This window comes from Erpetoichthys calabaricus, chromosome 2 (assembly GCF_900747795.2).
Source record: "Erpetoichthys calabaricus chromosome 2, fErpCal1.3, whole genome shotgun sequence".
Taxonomy (NCBI): Eukaryota; Metazoa; Chordata; class Cladistia; order Polypteriformes; family Polypteridae; genus Erpetoichthys; species Erpetoichthys calabaricus.
In genome coordinates, this window is record NC_041395.2 from 294,590,780 (window position 1) to 294,615,781 (window position 25,002).

Sequence of the window (25,002 nt, forward strand, 5' to 3'; positions counted from 1 at the left end):
ACCACTGGTGCTTGGCTGCGGGTTGTCAATATCGCCTTCATCAGATCAGGCGAGGCTGCGGACGGGGTGATGGGAGGAGTTGCTCTTTTCATAAACATAGTGAGCTTCGTCTGAATTGTTTGTTTTTTTTTTCTCTTCATAAATTTCGCAATAAGGACGAAATGTGTTGCGTGCCATCCGTTTAATCCTCGCAAATCGTTCAATATTTGGGTCCATTTTTTCAAAATGAGTGAGGAGTTTATTCAGTAGATAAATCTTCTGACAATCCCTTTGTGGTGAACATTGTTTGTGGCACCTCCTCCTCTTCGTCTTACTCCAATTCTCTTGTTTCTTCTTCCGCCACTCTTTCTTCTTCCAATTCTATCAGCTCTTCATTCATAAGTTCACCTGATTCCCGGTCTAGCAACTCCTCGACATCTTCCATTTCACATTCCAATGAAAGGTCTTTTGACAGTTTCACTATTTCTTCACGAATCTCATCAAGTTCTTGTTCACTGTTAAATCCAGCAAAAGTATTTACATAACGCTTAACACACTTCTTCCATACGCCATTCATACACTGTGAGTCGACATTTCTTGCGGGGAGGGCTTCTGTTTTCTCTGATCTGAGTTCACCTCTGTTATAGCGCGTCTTTATTTGAAAAGAGCAGTGTCAGATCGGGGCGAGCGTGAACGCTAACTTTGACAAGCACTATAAATTTACAATGGTTGTTACAGACGTAAATCAAATGTATGTTTTTATTGTATAATATTAACAATAACAGCAGCTCTCTACTCAAAGCGGTAAACTCGAGAAGCTGCTAGCATCGAACCCAGAAGCTCTTGATTGGGAGTCAGCAGTTGTGTGTGGGAACTGTTAACATTTGAATGTGATGATTGTATATAAAACTTGTGCACGAACGAGACTGGGATAACTGTGGATGTGGATGTGAGTGGTGTGTGTGACTGAGAATGACTGGTGTGAAGCCTGAAGTCCAAATATCAAATAAACACTTTCACAAGTACAAGTATAACAGAACAAGTGCGCTTTTATTCAAGAAGAAAAAAGAAAGCAGGTTGCGGTAAGCAGTTGATGCGACTGCTTGCGTAGTGCAATCCTAAGAACTGCCCAATCAAGAGCTTCTGGGTTTGATGCTGGCAGCTTCTCAAGTTTGCCGTTTTGAGTAGAAAGCTGCTATTAGTGTTAATATTATAGGGTTATATGTTAGGGTTATATTATTATCGAAAATTGCCAAAACAACAAGACACAAACACACGTGGGGCAACACTGCTGCGTATATTTTTACTGCTGCGTAGCGAGACTTGAGAGTGCGGGAAACTGGCGCTGCCAACAGCTGGCGGGGGAAACAGTCAAACGCGTCGTAAAGTCGAACAGTCGTAACTTGCATAGGTCGTATGTCGACGAGTACCTGTATTTTGAGTTGTGAGCAGCTAATATTATTACTATTATGTAATAAAAACATACATTTGATTTGAGTCTGTAACAGCCAGTGTAAATATATGGTACTTGTAAAAGTTAGTGCTTTTTTTTGTTTTACTCACTTTTATTCTCTCACTCACATTCATGCTTCCCCTGATCGGACACTGTTAGTTTTCAAATAAAGATATTAGCAAGGGGTTAGCAGTAGCAGCTTTGGGTGTAGTAAGTGTTTCTGTGAAGGAATCCTAGTAATGTGCACAGTGGTTTTTTTTTTTGGTGTATCTTCATGAGATAATAAGAAGCATGGCACATTTTTAAAAAACATACTGCACTCCTTCATGGTAATATGAACAGGAAGCATAAATAGATTTGATTTTACTAGTGTGGTATGAAGAGCTTCCATTGCTTTTACATAAAGAGCATCTGTCTTGTGTATAGCAATATCCATAAACTTAAGTGCCTTTCTTGTATTTACCCAAACACTATTACTTTACAGCTGCCTTATGCAGTTTCAGAAAACAACGCAGGTAAACACAGAAGTGATGCTTTAGGAAGCAGTTTTCCGCTGGAAAAAAAAAATATAAAATTTCCAAAATACTCCTTTTGGTGATTGTCATGTTTTGCAATTACAAAATGGTCTACAAAACAAATTTAATGTCAGATTCAGAAAACTATATGAGAATCATAACTTGCCTGTTTTACCCATTACCATTCCTGATGAACCGCGGGGTTGATTATTTAGGTTGGCTGTCCTAATTGGTATACAGTAAGGCAATACCTTTCTGTCCATCACTTCAGTTTGGTTCTTTAAAATAAAAAGTTCTGCTCAGAGCAATAGGAGTGTAATTCTTAGAATTGTAATAACTGAAACTGATGCTCTTCTGCAGCTGGAACCAGTTGCAAGAAGATTGACAACAATCAGTGAAAAGATGAAACTAAGAGACTTAATGGTTTTTAATCTTTATTTTTTAAATTGCATTTCTCTGTATTTACTAGGAAAATACCCCATGGATGTAAAAATTTGATTTTCTTCCAAATTAAATAACTGCTTGACTGGATTCTGGTGACTTGTAAATGAATGGAAAACCTCAGTGTGGTCTCTGCTACAAGTAAAATATTCTATTAAATATCTCTTTTTTTTTCAGCATTGCATCTTTAATAAAGACGGTACACATCCTGTAATGCACTAAGCAGCTGTACAGTGATAGTGTTTGGGTAAATACAAGAAAGGCACTTTAGTTTATGGATATTGCTGGAGACACAAAACAGATGCTCTTTATGTAAAGGCAATGGAAGCTCTCCAAAATCACAACCTGAGGGAACAACACAGCTGCAATAAGTGTCACCTGTTTTGTGAGCCTGGAATATTTTAGCCAGAAGATGTGAAATGAGATATAGCCCTAGGCATGATGTCATTTTTACCACTGAAATCAGTTTCTATGAAATATTCATTTTCATTTGATCTTTTCCAGATACGTCTGCTGCGATTCTTCTAGCCAGCACCTCCAGACACATCCACTCAGCATTCAACCTCCGTCTAGGTCATTAAGGGACTTCTGTTAAGAAAGAGCTAATGCAGCTTCTCTGTAATTATCTGCTTGAGATGTGAGAGCTCATTAAAATGCTTGATACCTGACCATTCTTCTAGCACTAAGGTTCATGCCAAACTGAACAAATGACTAACACTTGGGCCTCCATAAAACGTTAACAGAGCACAACAGTTAAGTCTTATTTCTGTGTTGCATGGCTAACAGTCTTTCTTGTTTGTATTTAGTTACAGAGAAATTAATGGCATCAAGTGAAGAAAAGAAAAATATTACTCACAAAGAATCATTCAGCATCTACCATTTATTGTCAGTCTGCAGGAAATGTGTTTTCTAAAGTATTTAAGAAAAGACAGATTTGTACACTTATGTAAGTAAAGTTTTTTATATATCATAATTAAAAATGACAGATTTTCAAATTAAAGTAAGCTTTTATGTACTGTATAAATTGTCTTTCTGAACAATTGACTTGAAACCAACAAACTGTGCTGCAGGATCAATTATAATCAAATATAATTATCACACCCTGTAATGTCATTAATCTCGTTAAAGATGTCCATGTCTAGAGACGCCTTTTTCTGTAGATTCGTTCAGTTGAGCCTTCGGCACAGAGGTGAACAGCAGGGCTTAGCTGAACAAAGTGGACACTAAGACCCAACAGCAGCGATCTTTTATATGAATCTGAAATTGCACAATTGTGAAGAATTTATGTCCCAGTTTAGAAGCATCTTTTGGTTATTATTCATTCGAGAAGGTTCTGAAATAATCTCACTTTTTAATTTGAATTTATATTATTACTTTTCATGCCATCTTTTTTTTTCATGAGTGACAGCATTTTGTAAAGTTTAGACACAGGTGCTGAAATGCTATTATGACACACGTTATGTGAGCAGGACATACGATGCCATCGCACACACACTTTAAGATGACAGCCTGCAGTACACATTATCCATTTATAGCCATTAGGAAAAAGGATGAGAAAAAAAAAATCCCCTAAAAAATGCCATAGTATCACAGCATAGTCAGATCACATCGCCGTTTTTAAATTCAATTGTCTATGCTTCAACGAGAAGCTGGCAAAAAAGAATCAGGAGACGGATCATAATCTTAAATGTAGGAAGAGTCAAAAACAGAAGATCAAGAAAATCAGGCATGAGAATACTAGGCAAAATCATAGTCAAATAAGACTCGCTATAAGTCTTGATTGGTAATTCACATAGAAGAAATCTCGGGCATCAATCATGGATGATATCACATGAGATGACTTCAAGGGGACTTGGCCAAGCAATCTGCAACCACATCCAGTGGCGGGCCGTCAGGGCCTGCAAGGTCTTCTCTGCTGGCCTAAAAAAATATCTGAATCACAAACTGATGTTAATTATATTTTGTCCATGAATACTTATTAAATAATTCCAAATAGTCTGTCCGCTTCCTTTCATTGCTTTTCCGATGGTTGTGCTGCTTCCAGATATGTATTTTCATATTAAAGCATTTAACCAATCACATTTCAGCCATCATTTGTTGTCAGGCAGGGTCAAAGTCAGAGAAGTCTGCCCAGAGGCCTTCACAATCCATTCTGCAGGCCCTCTAACACAAAATAAATGTCGATTAAACTGTTGCTTCAACCAATCAGATTTTGAGTTGGTTTCACTAGGGCCCTCTAGCAGGCGTACGACAACGTCACTGTATTCAGACCCGTTGATTGGATAGGATGGTGCGGATGGTGTAATAGAAAAATCTGAATGAGAGCATCATGGGGCAGCTGTACACATTGGTATGTTTGGCGGTGACCATTCCCGTGTCCACTGCTTCTGTCAAGCGGACATTTTCAGCCCTAAAGCGAATTAAAACTTATGCCAGAAATACGACAGGGCAGGTTCGACTTTCAGCATTAGCTTCGATGGCGATAGAAAGGGACTTCGTGATGGAACTGAAGCGCACAAATAATCTGTACGACAGAGTAATTGAACTGTTTTTGAGGAAAGAGAGGAGGATGGATTTTGTTTACAAATAATCTGAATTTTTGGTGAGTAAAATGTTGCGATTTTCCTAAATAATAATGCAAGTTTATGAGTTATTATTGATGTATTTTATGTGTGTCACGGGCTGTAGCTGCAGTAGAAAGGAACTTGTTCACCCCTGGTTTGTCTATTCAATAAAGGCATTTATTGTGGCTACAGGAGTTATCTATCTGCGATGCAACGGCTCTTTATACTGTATTTCTGCATATTAACATGGTTTTTATAACCATAAATTAGTTTTTGAGGGGCGGGTTGATTCAGACGGAGCACTACTGAAGGCCTAGGTGTGAAATGCACGGTCCACCACTGACCACATCTTAGCATCATCTATTCAAAATGGTGGCACCCATGCATAAACTGTTCTTGTAGAGGTGGAGAGCTAGCAATTTTAAAAAGGTGTTGGACCAGGAGATTAAACATAGTCAAAAAATAAAACAAAGTAGTGACTGGGAATATAAAGATATTGTTGTAACTACAACATTTTTCAAAAATTGTAGTCAAACTTTCAAAGCCAAAAGATCATAGAAATGTAAGAAATTTGACAAACACGAGGAGACCATTTAATCCATTGGACTTGTTTGTTTACCTAATGTCCCAAAATCTTATTCGGATACTTCTTAAAGGTTCTAAAGGTTTCTGCTTCAATGACAGTAGTTTGTTCTAGATCTCCACAACTCTTTGCATAAAGAAATGCTTCCTGGCTTCTGACCTAAATGTGCTTCCCTTTAATTTCCGCTGGTGTCCTCAATTACATGATTCACTGTTAAGTTAAAAGAATTCTGCTGGATCGTGATCAATCCCTTTGAGTATTTTGAAGACCTGGATTATGTCCCCAATGCAGTCTCCTTCTTCAGAGTAAACAAGTTTAGTTCTCTAAGTCAGTCAAAGTATACCATGTATGTAAGTACTGGCATACACTTGGTTGCTCTCCTCTACACAGCTTCAAGTGCTGCTTTGTCTTTTTTGTAATGTGCTGACCAGAACTGCACACAACACTCCAGAGAATCCTTAACAAGAGAAACTTATAAACAGAGAGGTGCTAACAAAAAGTAGTTTCTATCTATAATGTTTGGAGAGGAGATAGATGCCGGAGCTATTCTTTTAACCTGTTGCATAAATGTTTTGCAAACCTGTTGGCAAACCTATGGCCAAATCCTAGAGTAAACAAAATGGTGCTGTAACTGCACAAATACATTTTAATCACTTTAAATACTTACTGAATTCAAAAATTAACACCAACTTCAGATTCCTTATGATAAAAAATGTATAAGTGCATAAAAGATCTATATTTATTAAAAATGTTCTGAGATGGTCATTCAGGACATTCCCAGATGTTCAAAACCAACCAAAAAATTTAAATAACTGTGAAACAAAGTTTGGTACAGAGCAGGAAAATAAATTGTATTTCAACCAGTATCATATCAGTTCAAGCTTTTGGATAGCTATAAAAATGAAATCAATTTTTTGGAAACAATTATTGATTGGAGAAAGGCTATTTTGGTTCACCCCTGCATTCTCTTAACCTTCCTGTCCATCCTTTTGAATGTCCCAATTGCCATCTCTGGCCTCAATACAGACAGCACAAAGTCAAAATTCTGCGCTTCTAGTCCTTGTGCATCTTTAAAACATTAGAAACATTAGATAAAATATTGACGAGAACAGACAATTCAGCCCAACAAAGCTCGCCAATCCTATCCAACCTATCCCTATAAAATAACATCAAATCAAGTCTTGAAGGTTCCTAATGTCATACTGTCCACTGCACTACTTGGTAACTAATTTGTGTCTATGGCTCTCTACATGAAGAAAAACTTCTAAATGTTTGTGAAAAACTTACCCTTAGCAAGTTTCCAACTGTGTCCCCAGTTCTTGATGAACTCATTGAAAGTAACAGTCTCAATCCACCATACTAATTCCTTTCATTATTTTAAAAAATTAAATTAATGTCACCTCTTAAATCAAAAAGGTTCAATTCTCACTCTCTGTCTTTCCTCATGACTCATCCCCTGTAGTCTTAGAATCAGTCTAGTTGCTCTTCTCTTGCCTTTTTCTAGCACTGCCCAGAGACCAAAACTGCATACAGTACTCCAGATTAGGCCTCGCCAGTGTGTTGTAAAGCTTAGATTTAACCTCCCTTGACTGGTACTCTATACGTTAGGAAACGATATAACTTAACATTCTGTTGGCTTTCTTAATGGCTTCTGGTATTAATTACAATGCGTAATTTCTTTTAGTTTATGTCACTAATAATAATATTTATAGATTCAAACTTATTAAGCCTGCTTTCGTGGTTGTACGTTTTGTTCTACTTGTGCTGCCAGCAGCCAGAAAAATAGATCTTTTCCCAGCTAGGTTGGTCAAGGGGTAAGAAATAAGCTATAGTGACAGTCATACCTGGGTGAAGTCTTAGGCCACGCAAGCAGTATACTGTTTATAGTTGTGCACGTACTTTACGTAAATCTGGAAGATTCCAGCAGGTTAAAGTGTGAGATATCATCATGATTAGAAAACGTTCAGCTCCCTTGTGTTATGAATTGCCTGAAACATGCATTAAATTCCGAGGACACTTTGCCACAATATCTCTGAAAAGGATGGGTATATAATGATTACATCCATCAATCCAGGGATGCGCCCACTCCAGCAAGAATCGGGTGTGAAACAACAATTTACACAAGGTGAATACAAGCACACACATACACTAACATCAAATCCCCACACCTGCATGTCTTTGGAAAGAAGCTGGAGCACACTGTTGAAACCTACCAGGAAAACATGGAAATACCAGGCAGGGAACACAAGGGACATGACACCCTCTGAGGCAGCGGCGCTACTGCTCCTTCACCGTGCCGCCCCTACATGTTGTGTTTATTAACAGTATTCATTATTTAAATTAATGACTTATCTGTAAAATGTAATATACACACTTTAATGCATTTCATGCACTATATCAAGTATAAATCTAAGGATTCTAAATGTGCAGAGAGCTAGAATATCATAAATGTAATGTGTTTTGTGTGGCAGTTGCTGCTTGTTGCTGCTGTCAGTTCAGGAGGAAGCCCCAGAAGCACGTAACGATTAACAACTGGGTTGGTTTTAAGATGACATTTACGACGGTCTCCTTTAATGACAAAATAAACTACATGATTAACGTGGAAATTTCGAGATTAAATATATTGTGTCATTATGATGGGGAATAGACAGCACTTGAATATAAAAGCACTATGAATACATTTGTATGTCAGCATTTTGCTTCAACACATCGAACCATTCATCAAACACTGAAGCACACTGCGCACCCCAATATTTTGCTGGTACTGCAACTAGCGCACGCGTCATGTTAATTTCCGAGGACATGCTTAGACGATGCATCAAGGAACACTGGGAACATGTGGCATCCATGATGCCTGCGCGTATGCGTTCTGAGCATGAAGTATAAACTGGCCCTTAAGGTAGTAGATTACAGTCTTGGATGCAAGAGCATTGAAACTATGAACTGTACATTCAAAAAACAGGAACATGCATGAATATAGAAAAGAAAATAGTGACAGAAATGCAGCATATAACCGTAGTCTACAAAAATGTATCTGTGCATCTGATGAAAGGGACTTCATTTTTTCAGGAATTAGAGACACAAAGTTAGATCTCCCCTTAGTGAAGCCTGTGTGTCTGCAATCCTACCAGAGCCTGTCCATAATATAGTGCAAAGCATTGTTGACATTAACGTTTATCATATGGAGGCACAATTCTGCAGTGGTTAGTGCTCCTACCTCACTGAGTCCTGTCTTGGGTCTGCAAAATGTTTCCCACATTTCTTCATGTTCTCATGGACTGCACGGTTTTTCCCCACAGCCTAAAGATGCACCAGCTAGGTTGACTAATATCTGTAAGTTGTTTGTGTGTGTGTGTGTGTGTGTGTGTGTGTGTGTGTGTATGTGTGGATGCACTAAGAATTACTAGCGTCCAATCCCGAGCTGATTGATGCCTTGTGCTGCAATAGGCTCCAGGCCCACATCGCCCTGTATTAAAATTGGAAGGTTCGGAAAATGAATAATTTAATGACTGCTCAGAATAATGTGAATCAAATTAAAGACCACTGAATAAAATCAACCTTCTCAATTTATTCTTCTTTTATCATAAAAATTCATACTGCCACAAAAACAATGCTTTGGGCATAATGGAGAACCTAATGATGGCTGACTCAGTCTGATGTTGGCAATAAAAGTAAAACAAATCAATAAAAAAGCACCTTGAGTGAAATGTGACCTGGTAAAGTCATAGAAAAACTTTCAGTCCCTGAAAGTGTCCATGCTCATGAAAATGCACAGAATAAACTTTAGAAAAGAAAATGTAATGAGATACCGGTAGTTGTGGTGCCCGGAACTGCGGAGGCTCCACCGAGGTGGTGTTCATGAACTGAGACCTGGGGTAAGGCACTGGCTTGGATGAAGATGCAACCACCTGGAAACACACAGACATACAATAAACACACACCGTATAGAAATCTTTACTAATGCATGGTTGAAATCTAGGAGGTTTCCAGGAATTGAACCATGTACTTAAGACAAGTAAAAAATAATTTACATAGTGATGTTTTCAAGAAGAAACAAAAAGCAAAAAGAAGAAAATAGAAAAATAGAGAAAACTCTTACATTAAAAGTGGTTGCTTTTATCTTATTTAGTGTCAGCTTCCTGTGTTACATGTGTAAGGATTTGTAGTTTAAATTTTATAACACAAAATATGGACTTCAATAACATCAAAATAAGAAGCAGTAAAATGCTCATGGGGTTAGAAATGTGCCTCTTAATGGTGTATTTTTGTTAGAACATTAGAAAAACTGTGACACGAAGCAGGTCATTCAGCCCAACAAGCCCATCCATTCCATTCCCCTAGATTGTCCAAAATGGCATCAAGTTGAGATGTAAAGGTCCCTAATAGAGATTTGAAGATTCAAAAACACATGCAGTTTCTTTAACTTAGCATGCCTAACTAAATCTTTCCTGCTGTTATGAGCACAGAAAATTCCACCAGCATGACAAATGGGCACCCTTTATACTATCACAAGTCTGAGTCTTCTTCGGCTTTTCCCACAACCATTTACATTTGCCATGCTCATTTTTACTCCATTCAGGACATGTGTGACTCCTCTAGCAGCATCCTCTCTTTGCTCAACCCAGACTCCTCTTTCTTCCACTTCCACTTTTATTTAATTAATTTATCTCACCACTGAAAAGATTCTTCTAGAAAAATGATAAATGAGGATAAATGAGGTTCTTCTGGATGTGATGAAGTCAAATTTGTTTTGAGTTTTTATCCTTTGTTCTGTTTTGTTAATTTAGTGCAGGGGTCATCAGGTTCAGTCCTGGAGCAAAACTATGGCTGCAGGTTTCCATTCTAACCCGTTCCTTTAGTGACCAGCTTTTCTGCTGCTAATTAATTTCTTTTCCCTTTATTTGAATTGATTTGTTTATTAAGATTTAGATCCTTGAATTGCTTTATTTATTCCTTAAATGGCACCCAAACAGAAATGAAATGTGAAATGAGCTAACAGATGAGAAGCTAAGTCCGGGTTTCAAACTCCAAACAATTTCTAATTAGAAGCTGAATCTTGTTAATTAAACCCATTATTTATTTAATTCCATGGCTTGCTTCTGCTCTTATTTTACCACATCAGACATTTCCAAAACAGTGCGTCCTAACCGTAGTGGCATGCCTGAAGAGTTTGGCAGAGCTAAATTACAGTGAGGTGCTCTGGTAGCTTGGCAAAAGGGTAAAGTGCTTGCACTGAAATGGAAGGAGAAAAAAGATGTTTGTCTTCATAGCACTGTACATAATGCAGCTACAATCACTGTTCATGCAAAAGGCAACAAGCAGGTTACGAAGCCTTGTGCTGTGGTTGACTACAATAGCACAATGGGTGGCGTAGATCATACGGATCAAGAATTGACTTCCCACATAGCCCTGTATTAAAATAAGATTTGGAAATGAATAATTTAATGACTGTTCAGAATAATGTGATTCAAATTAAAGACCACTGAATAAAATCAACCTTCTCAATTTATTCTAATTTTATCATAAAAATCCATACTACCACAAAAACAACGCTTAGGGCATAATGGAGAACCTAATGATGGCTGACTCAGTCTGATGTTGGCAATAAAAGTAAAACAAATCAATAAAAAAGCACCTTGAGTGAAATGTGACCTGGTAAAGTCATAGAAAAACTTTCAGTCTCTTCATTAAATATGTCCATACTCATGAAATGCACAGAATTAAGTTAAGAAAAGAAAATTCAATGAGATACCGGTAGTTGAGGTCCCTGGAAATGCAGAGGCTCCACCGAGGTGGTGTTCATGAACAAAGACCTGGGGTAAGGCACTGGCTTGGATGAAGATGCAACCACCTGGAAACACACAGACATACAATAAACACACACCATATAGAAATCTTTACTAATGCATGGTTGAAATCTAGGAGGTTTCCAGGCATTGAACCATGTACTTAAGATAAGTAAAAAGTAATTTACATAGTGATGTTTTCAAGAAGAAAGAAAAGGCAAAAAGAAGAAAATAGAGAAAACTCTTACATTAACAGTGGTTGCTTTTATCTTATTTAGTGTCAGTTTCCTGTGTTACATGTGTAAAGATTTGTAGTTTAAATCTTATAACACAAAATATGGACTTCAATAACATCAAAATAAGAAGCAGAAAAATGCTCATGGGGTTAGAAATGTGCCTCTTAATGGTGTATTTTTGTTAGAACATTAGAAAAACTGTGACACGAAGCAGGTCATTCAGCCCAACAAGCCCATCCATTCCATTCCCCTAGATTGTCCAAAACAGCATCAAGTTGAGATGTGAAGATCCCTAATAGAGTTTTGAAGATTCAAAAACACATGCAGTTTCTTTAACTTTGCATGCCTAGCTAAAAGTTTCCTGCTGTTATGAGCACAGAAAATTCCACCAGCATGACAAATGGGCACCCTTTATACTATCACAAGTCTGAGTCTTCTTCTCCTTTTCTCACAACCATTTACATTTACTGTGCTCATTTTCACTCCTTTCAGGACATGTGTGACTCCTCCAGCAGCATCCTCTCTTTGCTCAACCCAGACTCCTCTTTCTTACACTTCCACTTTTATTTAATTAGTTTACCTCACCATTGAAAAGATTCTTCTAGAAAAATGATAAATGAGGATAAATGAGGTTCTTCTGGATGTGATGAAGTCAAATTTGTTTTGAGTTTTTATCCTTTGTTCTGTTTTGTTCATTTAGTGCAGGGGTGATCAGGTTCAGTCCTGGAGCACAACTATGGCTGCAGGTTTCCATTCTAACCCATTCCTTTAGTGACCAGTTTTTCTGCTGCTAATTAATTTCTTTTCCCTTTATTTTAATTGATTTGTTTATTAAGATTTAGATCCTTGAATTGCTTTATTTTTTCCTTAAATGGCACCCAAACAGAAATGAAATGTGAAGTGAGCTAACAGATGAGAAGCTAAGTCAGGACTTCAAATTCCAACCAATTTCTAATTAGAAGCTGAATCTTGTTAATTAAACCCGTTATTTAATTCCATGGCTTCCTTCTGCTCATATTTTACCACAGCAGACATTTCCAAAACAGTGCGTCCTAACCGTAGTGGCATGCCTGAAGAGTTTGGCAGAGCTAAATTACAGTGAGGTGCTCTGGTAGCTTGGCAAAAGGGTAAAGTGCTTGCGCTGAAATGGAAGGAGAAAAAAGATATTTGTCTTCATAGCACTGTACATAATGCAGCTACAATCACTGTTCATGCAAAAGGCAACAAGCAGGTTACGAAGCCTTGTGCTGTGGTTGACTACAATAGCACAATGGGTGGCGTAGATCATATGGATCAAGAATTGACTTCCCACATAGCCATGTATTAAAATAAGAAGGTTTGGAAAATGAATAATTTAATGACTGTTCAGAATAATGTGATTCAAATTAAAGACCACAGCCTTCTCAATTTATTCTTCTTTTATCATAAAAATCCATACTGCCACAAAAACAACGCTTAGGGCATAATGGAGATGGCTGACTCAGTCTGATGTTGGCAATAAAAGTAAATCAAATCAATAAAAAAGCACCTTAAGTTAAATGTGACCTGGTAAAGTGATGGAAAAACTTTCAGTCTCTTCATTAAATATGTCCATACTCATGAAATGCACAGAATTAAGTTTAGAAAAGAAAATTCAATGAGATACCGGTAGTTGAGGTCCCTGGAAATGGGGAGGCTCCACCGAGGTGGTGTTCATGAACAAAGACCTGGGGTAAGGCACTGGCTTGGATGAAGATGCAACCACCTGGAAACACACAGACATACAATAAACACACACCATATAGAAATCTTTACTAATGCATGGTTGAAATCTAGGAGGTTTCCAGGCATTGAACCATGTACTTAAGACAAGTAAAAAGTAATTTACATAGTGATGTTTTCAAGAAGAAACAAATATCAAAAAGAAGAAAATAGAAAAATAGAGAAAATTCTTACATCAGAAGTGGTTTCTTTTATCTTATTTAGTGTCAGTTTCCTGTGTTACATGTGTAAGGATTTGTAGTTTAAATCTTATAACACAAAAGTTGGACTTTGATAACATCAAAATAAGAAGCAGAAAAATGCTCATGGGGTTAGAAATTCAGCTCTTAACGGTGTATTTTTGTTAGAACATTAGAATAACTGTGACACGAACAGGTCATTCAGCCCAACAAGCCCCTAGATTGTCCAAAAATGGCATCAAGTTGAGATGTGAAGGTCCCTAATAGAGATTTGAAGATTCAAAAACACATGCAGTTTCTTTAACTTTGCATGCCTAACTAAAACTTTCCTGTTGTTATGAGCACAGAAAATTCCACCAGCATGACAAATGGGCACCCTTTATACTATCACAAGTCTGAGTCTTCTTCTCCTTTTCCCACAACCATTTACATTTGCTGTGCTCATTTTCACTCCTTTCAGGACATGTGTGACTACTCAAGCAGCAGCTTCTCTTTGCTCAACCCAGACTCCTCTGTCTTCCACTTGCACTTTAATATAATTAATTTATCTGACCATTGATAAGATTCTTCTAGAAAAATGATAAATGAGGTTCTTCTAGATGTGATGAAGTCAAATTTGCTTTGAGTTTTTATCTTTTAGATTACAGTGAAGTACGCTGGTAGCTTGGCAAAAGGGTAAAGTGCTTGCACTGAAATGGAAGGACAAGAAAGATGTCTGTCCTCTTAGCATTGTACATAATGCAGCTACAGTCACTGTTCATGCAAAAGACAACAAGCAGGTTATGAAGCCTTGTGCTGTGGTCGACTACAATAGCACGATGGGTAGCATAGATTGTGCAGATCAAGAATTGACTTTCTATCCCTTTATGTGGAGGCAACAAAAGAAATACTACAAAAAGATGTTTCATCATCTGGTGGAACAGTGCATTTGGAATGTATTCATGTTATACAAACAAAAAGCTGGAAAAACTGCATCTCATGCAAACTTTACATGCCAGCTTGTAGAACAAATCAGTGCCACACATCCACCGTCCACACTAACACTAAAGAGACACAGTCGACCGACCCAGCACATTGCAGATAAATCCAGAGCATCTTATTGGCAGAGATTTTATTGATTATATACTCCAGCAGAAAACAAACTGAATCCAACTCATACCCGTGCAGCGTGCTGTTCAAAAACAGATAAATCTGGAATGAAAATACGAAAGAAGCACACTATTATTGTTCCAACTGTGACATTGGATTGTGTCTTTCACCGTACTTTAAGATTTACCACACAAGGACTCATTTTGAGATTATATACTGTTTTGGCATCATTAGTATTGTTATTATTACTGTTATTCTTCTTCTTTTTTCGGCTGCTCCCGTTAGGGGTTGCCACAGCAGATCATCTACATTACTGTTATTATTATTTTTGCTATTATTGTTCATTTCACAGTATTATTTTTATTCATCATTACTATTATTATTTGCATCATTATTATACTTTTTAGATTTAATAAAAATGTATTTTTTCATGGCAAAAGAATGCAATGTTTTTTTGGAATAAAATGTAACACTAAGGAGTTTAAAGGGTGATCAAATTTCCTTTAAAATAAACAGAAGATTCATTGCAAGCAGAAATAATCTCCAGCAAATTATTTCCATCTTTAACTTTGACTTCATTTTGCCGACTGATTCACTTTGCCTGTCTCAAATCTTAAGTGTTTCAGCCCATGCTTGTCAGGATATAATAACACCATTTATTTCTATCGCACATTTCCATAAAAGACATGTAGCTCAAAGTGCTTTACAAGAAGCTAAATGACAAGAACATCAAAAATCAAATTAGAAATAAATAAGTATATAAATGAATAAATAAATTACCAAAAATATTAAATATGTAATATTAAAATAGCAAATAAGAAAAAAATCACTGCTCACTTTAATACATAAGTAATAGAGTAGAATCCTTAATTCTGGATTTATTTTTAAGACTCTCGTGATTAAAATTATAAGTTGATGCTATGGTGAGATGTCCAAAGATGACAAAAAAATAAAATAAAAACTCCAGCTAGTGACATGCTGGAGAAAAAAAATCTACTGCATCCTGGCACTGAAGATTCTCATTGAACGCAAACATGAGTATCAGCAGAGTTTTTTTGCTGCCTTTGTTGATTTTCGTAAAGCATTCAACTCAGTTGATCGAGCTGCCCTGTGGAACTTCCTGAGACTTTGTGGGATCTCCCTGAAGTTACTTGATGTCACTGCTGGCCTGTACACTGGTACTGTGAGTGCTGCACAGAGTGGGGGCAGAAACTCAGCATTTATCCCAGTTGATTCTGGTATTCGTCAGGGGTGTGTTTTTGCTCCTACTCTGTTCAATGCTTGCATGGACTGGGTGTTGGGCAAGGTTGTGGGATCCAGCGGCTGTGGAGCATCAGTTGGTGAAGAAAGATCACTGATCTTGACTTTGCCAATGATGCTGTGATCTTCAAGGAATCAATGGAGGTTCTGATCGGGGCTCTTGAGAGAAGGAATGAGGAGTCTGAGTGTCTGGGCTTGCGAGTGTCCTGATAAAAACCAAGATCCAGGCCTTTAATGACTTTCTTGGGCACAGCCATCAGCAGTGTGTCTGTCTGTGGAGAGAGTGTCAACATTGTCGAGAGGTTTACTTACTTCGGCAGTGACATTCATGTCTCTGGTGACTCTTTCTATGAAGTCAGTAGACGGATTGAGGTGAGGTTGCTGGAAAGGGGTGTGTGGCACTCCTGATATGTTTGCAAAATGACAAATGTTCAAGTCTTTAGAGTCCTGGTGCTTCCTGTTTTGCTATATGGTTGCGAGACATGGATCATATCCAGTGATCTGAGACAAAGACTGGACTCTTTTATTACTGTGTCTCATCTGAGAATCCTTGGGTGCTGCTGGTTTGACTTTGTGTCGAATGAGTGGTTGGTCACACAGTCTCAAATGAGGTACATTACCTGCATTATGAGGAAGCGTCAGTTACGGCACTATGGCCATGTGGTGCGATACCCCAAAGGTAATCCAGCACATATGATCCTCATTGTTTGAGGACCTTAGCAGCTGGACTAGACTGGGGGGAGTGCCCATATAACACCTGGCTGCATCAGATATATGGTCATTTCTGGGTGGGACTGGCCCATGTGTTTGCCTGGGGGGCTGCCAATTGGGATTCTGAGCTGTTTCGTCATGTGGTGGGTGTAGCAACATGCTGTTCCAGCGCATGCTCCCCAACCTGACCTGACTGGATCTGAAGGTTTAGTTCCCACTACTGAATTAATGATAAATTACTGCATGTGTTGTGCTATAATAGATAGCAGAAAGACAAAGAAACAGAGGAAAATGAAGCATTGACAAAACAAAAGCAAAGGCCAAAACTGTGTATGCAGTGCTGCTTCACTTGTAAAAAGCCTATTATAACAGTTTTATTTAAAGACATTATATATTAATGATAGGTAGTTTCATTAAATTTGTAAATCAAAATTTCCCTTATATGCTTTTCTAAGCATATACTGTAAATAAACAGAATAAGAATCTCTATTTCCTGGAAAACAATTAATAATCATGTGAAGAAATGGTTAGGCTAATGGCATCTGAAATTGTCTTAACTTAATGGTCCAAATCTTGCTGTATTGTAGATGCCTCCCCTAAAGCATGTTACAAATAAAAAGAGCCATTTAATATTACATACTAAATTATAACATAAAATTTAAGAATATCTGATAAAAACAAACAAAGAAGATTATATTATTAAATCCTTACCCCTGATCCATGAAAAGAAGATGGGAATTCACATAGTAGAACAGAATACATGACATTATACCAGTTGTCCACACATTCCCTAAAACATACAAAACCTTTATGTGAATTATATTAACAAAAAAAACTAATAAAATAGAAAAAACACCACTATTACTATGAATATTACATCTATAAATTATTTCTGTTTCTTTTATATTTAATGCAATTGTGCATTGCACTTTTAAATGTAATTCAGTTCTTTGTTCTTTTTGGGTGGAGCCCCTAGGAGGTGGGGTCTCCCTGTCATCATTGTTGCTTGATAAGTAGCCCAGAGGAAAGGAGTCAGCAGCAGTATATTCTAGTGTGAAAGAGTTTATAGTGAATATTGTTTTTTGTGTGGGTTTTCTGATTATGGAGCATCATTTGCAATGTTTGAAATTCCAAATCATAACATATATGGTCAAAAATTTTAGAACACCCCCATTTTTCCATTTGTAAATAATCTGAAATATGATAAAGGTAAGTAGTAACCTTCTTGAAGTTTAAAAAAACGTTAAGTTAACCAAAAACTTGAAAATAAAGTAATTTTCAGAGTTATACAAAAAGACATTTTTTTCAAGGAACAAATAGTGGGTTAACAATTTGCAGCTATACTGCACTTCTTCTTCTTTCGGCTGCTCCCATTAGGGGTTGCCACAGTAGATCATCTTCCATATCTTTCTGTCCTCTGCATCTTGTTCTGTTACACCCATCACCTGCATGTCCTCTCTCACCACATCCATAAACCTTCGCTTAGGCCTTCCTCTTTTCCTCTTCCCTGGCAGCTCTATCCTTAGCATCCTTCTCCCAGTATACCCAGCATCTCTCCTCTGCACATGTGCAAACCAACACAATCTCGCCTCCCTGACTTTGTGTCCCAACAGTCCAACCTGAGCTGACCCTCTAATGTCCTCATTTCTAATCCTGTCCATCCTCGTCACACCCAGAGCAAATCTTAGCATCTTTAACTCTGCCACCTCCAGCTCTGTCTCCTGCTTTCTGGTCAGTGCCACCGTCTCCAACCCATATAAAGAGCTGGTCTCCCTACCGTCCTGTAGACCTTCCCTTTCACTTTTGCTGATACCTGTCTGTCACAAATCACTCCTGACACTCTTCTCCACCCATTCCACCCTGCCTGCACTCTCTTTTTCACCTCTCTTCCACAGTCCCCATTACTCTGTACTGTTGATCCCTAGTATTTAAACTCATCCACCTTTGCCAACTCTACTCCCTGCATCCTCACCATTCCACTGACCTCCCTCTCATTTATACACAGCTATACTGCACTAACAGTAATTAATGAAACCTTGAAAGTTGATGCAAACAGCTCCTACAGGTGTACTAATTTTTGCTGATTGCTTACAATTTTGAAGGCTTTTCCACATTTTCTGGTATTTTGTACCCGATTTCATAACAGATGCACATTGCCTGACAAATGCGGTGTGATACATGACAATGTGTAGGAGTGGCTTATGAAATTGTTGTACTGCCCACAGGAATGAAAAATCAGAAAAATGATCTCCTTCACATTGTGAGAGTTAAATTTTACTGGTAAATATGATGTTCACAAATTGATTATATATTGATTATATTGAATGACTTCTGTCCTTGTTAACTGATTAGCTTTTACCTTTAGCACTCTTAGAAACCATTTTAATTAAATACTTTTGATCTGTGCCCCAGTCTCGCTGCTGCTTTTGTACATGGACAAGTATCGATAAGAGAACCAGTATAATCTCTTTATCAGTAACTAGCAAAGACATGAGAAATGAAACTAATCACGCACTTCTGTAATTGAAAAGTGTATTTAAGAAGTGCTGCCAATCTGTAAGTCAGTCATATTTTTCCATGTACTGAATGTTCCATGTATGTGTCAAATAAAAGTATTTTCATCCTGAACTGGCTTCGTGATCTGACTTTGACAAAATCTTTTTGGTTTCTCCAACACAACAATGAGATCTGAAAGGAATAAAATGGAGATATTTTCTTTGTCTCCTGCTCTTCAGCCTTTTTACTCCTGAGAGAAAATATTCTTGTATTATAACATATGCTTCTTGTTGAGATTCTGCACAGATCTCAGCAACACCACCTAATGTGCTCAGATTTTCCAACATCTTAAAATATTCAGCATGTTTATAAAGATTCAAAGACATAACCCATTCTGATTTGATGCTACAAATTGCTGTTATCATCTGATCCATGCTATACATTGTGGAAGGAAAGAGACATAGCTGTAAGAAGTATTATGGCCCACCCTGAACTCTGTTTAATGACTAATTTTGTTGCTTCCAAATTCAACTCAAAGTTTGTAAAAGAAAGTTTTGGATTGTGCATCATGCAAATAAAGCTGCTTCTTCAACTGAGGTCACATCCACTTATGAAGTTGGATTCCAAATTAACAGCAACTTCAGGACTTCGGGCTGCTTAAATCCTAAGGGGACCACAGTCAAGATCCAGGGAGTCCCAAAGATACAGGTACCAAAAACACTTTCCAAAGTTGTCCACTAGATTGGGGGGGGGGAGGGGGGTGTTTGGGGAAACCGTCATTCACCCAGGTTAGATACCCAAAGGGTCGAGACAAATTTTTATAAAAATAAATGGTTTATTTTAGCAAAAAGGCTGTGCAAGCCCCAAAGCTTCAAAAAGCACAACAGTATTGCCTGAAAGGCAAGGTAATACACAGCAAACAAAGTCCCAACACAGAATGGAAAACTGATGTCAAAAACAGAGCAGAGGATCAAAAATATCAAAAAAACATAGGCCCAATACAAAATCCAAAAATGAAGTCACAAACAAATCACAAGTCAAAAAAATCCGGTAATACAATAGAAAAAAAAGTACAATAAAACTCCACTCCAACGCGTTCAATGAGGCATAATTTGGGCATAAGTGATGTCATTATCCCACCAGGCTCTCTTCCTACACTCTCAAAGGGAGCGCCGAAAAGCTGTTACTGATGATGTTCTCTTTTTACCCTTCCCTGCTTTGCTTACTTCATGAGCTGCATTGAGACATATGATGTAGGCTTCAGTGTGTGATACCATATTAATTTTATTACACTATAGTTTCACTCTATAACAGTTATCTCTTTGCCCAATATATGCATAAACCTTCCTTTGGTCTAACACATTTGTTTGGCTTTCGCAGTAATAAAGTACTAGCAGAAAGGGCTTTACATGCAGAAAAATGTAACGTGAGTTTTCAAACAGATTTATATATAGATTTTTTTAAAACATATTTTGTTATGTTTAAATTAGACCAAAAGAAGTCTTTCAAATGCATTAAACGGCGACTGACAATCAAGTTAACAGCAGAGAGTGTTGTTGTTTGTTGTACAAGTTTGGACCGGTTTAAACCTGCATGGCAAGTGCTCAAAATCAGTTCTCACTGCTTTGTTTAAGAGATAGAAATACAGTCTTATTATTTAATAGACAGACCTCGTATATTGCTACATTCTAATTAAATCAATCTCATTCTGAGGTTGTGGGTTCAGATCCCACAAGTGGCACTTTGTGACAATGAGCAAGTCACTTCACCTGCCTGTGCTCCAACTGGAAAAGCATAAGCAATGTAACTGACTGTATTTCACATTCTGTCAAGTCACCTTGGATAAAGGCATCAGCCAAAGAAATAAAAAGAAAGATTAAAACAAAGCTAGAAAATGATCTCACAAAACCTAAAATGTCTTTTCAAACCAAATTTTTACTCCTTTTACCACAGTTTAAACTCATTTTGCATATTATTTAGGGAAAGGATTTTTTAGTGTACTTTTTAGAACTTTTGGCTTCAGAAATTTTGACTTTAGGATTTTGTTTTAAACTTCGGCTGAATTTTTCTGTCTTTCTGCACCTGGATCTCAATCCAGGTGGTTCACCGTATCGTGAGTGTGGCAATGCGCTGTAATCAGCGCACAGCGCATGCTCCCAACCTCTCCTCCTCCTCCTCCTCTGTGTTTTAACCTCTGCCTGGCCTCTGACAGCACACTTGCATTGTCCGGACTGAGTGAACACTGATGTGTGCCTGAGTATACCCTGGGATTGTTTGGGACATGACTGGGTTTTTTACTGCATTGCACCAAATGCTTCCAAAAAAAGCTAGCTTTCTAAAATCTTAATTTTCCCTGTTTAGTTCAGAAAATAAATGTATTAATATATCGATGGACTATTTAGCAATGAATTAATTAGTAAATCAACATAAAGAAACATTATTTAATTTTTTACAATATTAGAAATATTTCAGTGTCCTGAAATGTGCCCTTTAGTTTTCTAGCTACAACACTGTATTAAAGAAGACTCAGTAGTTCACCAACATCAGAGCAACTGTGTCACAAGTACTTTCAAAACTGCATGTGCAAGTAAGAATTTCACTGTACTCTGCACAGGTGATAATACTATTAGTACATAATTCTAGTTTTGTAGTAAATTAGATAATATGGACAAGGCAGACCACACATTTTATACTTTTCTATATTGTCTTATATGAAACATACTTGCTTTCACCGATGAGAAAATAGTCTCTTTCTTTGGTTATGATTAAAAGCACAAAATCCAGATGACAGTTGAACATGTTTTTAAGTAGACTCCATTTCTTATGACATTCAGGATGTTGACTGAGGACAGTAATGCTGTTTGACAACAAAAAAAGAAATTACAAAAGGCCACTCAGAAAATATAACATGATACAATTATAAAGTGCCAAAAACTGAGTTTCATAGTCAAAATAGTGCTTTATTAGGAGTTGTGAAGGGATGGCTGGTAAGGATCAGAAACATACATAGTATACCATCAGGAAGCTGCAAAACATACGGTTACTGAGAAATAATGACTCCAGGGGTGTACACATAGGAATAAGGCAATGGGGATCATTTATGGTTACGCGGCAGGAGATACCTTATCAGAACTGAGTGATGTTAAGAGTGGTGTTCTACTGGATTTGTTGCTAAGGCAGCTGCTATTTTTAATATATAGAAATGATTTAGATAGGAATATAAGTACCAAGCTGGTTACATTTGCAGATGATAACAAGACAGGTGGATTGGCAGATAATCTAGAATCCACTGAATGCTATCAGAGGGACTTGGACAGCAGACAGATTTGGGAAGATTTGTGGCAGATGAAATTTAATGTTAGTAAAGGTAAGGTATTACATGTAGGAAGTAAAAAGGTTAGGTTTGAATACACAGTGGGAAGTCTGAAAATCAAAAGTACACCTTATGGGAAGGATTTAGGAGTCATAGTGGACTCAACACTATCAATTTCCAGACAGTTTTCAGAAGGCTAACAGAATGTTAGGTTACATAGCACTCTAATGTGTAGAGTTCAAGTCCAAGGAGGTTATACTAAAGCATTGTAACACGCATGTGAGGCCTCATCTGGAGTACTATAGGCAGTTTTGGTCTCCAGGCTACAAAAAAGACATAGCAGCACTAGAAAAAGTCCAGGGAAGAGCAACTAGGCTGATTCCAGGAATACAGGGGGTGAGGTATGAAGAATGATTAAAATAGTTGAACCTTTTCAGTTTAAGCAAAAAGAAGATTAAGAGGAGACATGATTGAAGTGTTTAAAATTATGAAGGGAATTAGTACAGTGGATCGAAACTTACTTTTAAATGAGTTCATCAAGAAAATAAGGACACAGTTAGAAACTTGTTAAGGGGAAATTTCGGCCAAACATTAGGAAGTTTTCTTCACACGGAGAACCACAGACAAATGGAATAAGCTACTAAATAGTGTGATAGACAGTAAGACTTCAGGAGGAGGAAAAGGAGAAGAAGGAGGTTGGGAGCATGCGCTGATTACACCGTGCTACCGTACCCACCACACATAGAACCACCCAGATTGGGACCCAAGTGTAGGCATGCAAGAGGTGACACCTCAGGGACTTTCAAAACTCGATTTGATGTTATTTTAGAAGAATTAAGAGGATAGGACTAGCAAACTTTGTTGGGCTGAATGGACTGTTCTCGTCTAGAGTGTTCTAATGTTTAATTATTTAACAAAGGCTCCCAGTTCCAATAGTTGGCAATAGGGCAGCCTATTAACAGCGTGCACGATTCTCTGCTATATCTTATTGTGAGTGTTGCCTGGCTTTTTAAATATGTGCTGGGACTCAAGCCTGCATACAGACCCTGGAAGTGTTAATGGGTATAACCATATAAATGTGCCCTGGCTGGGGCTAAAATCAACCTTCTGGCCAGACAATGCTGAATTTGGACTAGGGAGGTAAGCTGGATAAGGGTTCAAGTGGTTGGAGGAAGACAGGCAAGTAGTGTAAGGAAGAAGTGTAGTTTTCCTATTGGACAAAGATTGGTGTGCAGGATGCAATTATTTACCTACTGCATAAGATGCACAAGATTTTTTCTCACTTGGAGAAACCTGGCAGCACTGTGAGGATTACGTCTTTTTGATTTCTCCAGAGCATTCAATGCCATCCCGACATCCCTGTTTACTGGTAAACTCAGAGATATGCAGGTGGATGAGCCTATGGTGTCCTGGATAATGGACTCTTAGGCAGACTGCAGTTTATGAGACTCGAGGACTGTACCTCTGATGTGGATTTGAGCAACAATGCAGCACCACAAGGAAAAGTCCTGTCTCCTTTTCTCTTCACTTTGCATCCTGCACTTATGGTGTACATTTACAGTATATAGGGAATGAGACACGAGTATAGGACTCAGATGGAATACTTTGTTTCTTGGTGCAGAAAGAATTGTCTGCAACTTAACACAACCTTCTTAGCACCCCATAGCCTCTATGTGCGGTCACTATTCAGGGAGTGGATGTAGAGGTGGTACGCTCCTACAAGTACTTGGGGGTCCACATTCATGACAGGCTGAACTGGTCTAGAAACACAGGGGAACTGTATATAAAAAGGGCAGAGCAGGCTGTTTCTCTTTAGGAGACTGAGTTGCTTTAATGTGGTAAGTGACATCCTTCATAATTTCTATAACTCTTTGATGGCCACTGCGATTTTCTACATTATGGAGTGCTGGGCTGGTAACATCAAGTGAGGCCCACTAAATCAACAAGTTAAGTAAAAGGTCAGACTCAGTTATGGGACATATTCTGAGCCCCTTGGAGGTTGTAGCAAAAGAGAAAATTAAAACAAAACTGAGTGCCATTATGAATACTCCTACACATCCCCTCTCTGACCTTTATACCAACAGCAATACTCCTGCATAATGCCTCACTGGGACTGCCAAGTTAGAAGTTTTCTTTCTTTTTAAACTGTATACCTTTTTAGTCATTTGGGTGTGTTTTTATTGTATTTATTTATTTAAGGAGCTACAGTAAAACACCAAATTTAACCCTATGGACAAATAAGGTTCTCCCTATCTATCTTAATGCGTGCAAGTTTGTTTGGAAGGGCTGGCCACCCCTCTATACTGAAAAGGGGCTTGCTTAACTGTGTGTTTCGTAAGAATGCTGAGAGGTTTGTGTGTGTTTATTATTTCAGACATTTCTGAAGTGGTGATTGTTTGCTTTTCTTATATTGATTCATAGAAGGCACTGTTTCATTTTTAGTTTTATTAGTGCCTTGTGAATGCATTTATACTTCAGGTGATGTGACGCATGCTCCAGCAGACGCTACTGCTACGCAAGCATTGTACTATTTATACTTGTACGCATACTTTACATAAATCTGGAAGATTCCATCAGGTGGCAGTGCAAGATATCATCACGGTGAGAAAATGTTCAGCTTGCCTGAAGCATACATT

General features: G+C 37.9%; 1 protein-coding gene across 3 annotated transcripts in view; it reads right to left on the bottom strand.

The window, feature by feature from the left end:
• The window catches only part of LOC114642576 (uncharacterized), a 71,436-nt gene that overhangs the window by 30,597 nt on the left and 15,837 nt on the right, over positions 1–25,002 (bottom strand). Inside the window, exons 4-8 of one of the 3 annotated variants that reach the window (XM_051922796.1) lie at positions 21,776–21,910; positions 17,269–17,347; positions 13,203–13,301; positions 11,288–11,386; positions 9,345–9,443 (exon numbers count right to left, since the gene is read on the bottom strand). In XM_051922796.1, coding sequence (XP_051778756.1) covers positions 9,345–9,443; positions 11,288–11,386; positions 13,203–13,301; positions 17,269–17,347; positions 21,776–21,910 — 511 coding nt within the window. The remainder of the gene's footprint in view (positions 1–9,344; positions 9,444–11,287; positions 11,387–13,202; positions 13,302–17,268; positions 17,348–21,775; positions 21,911–25,002) is intronic. The other 2 variants (XM_051922798.1, XM_051922797.1) reach the window with 2 other exon arrangements.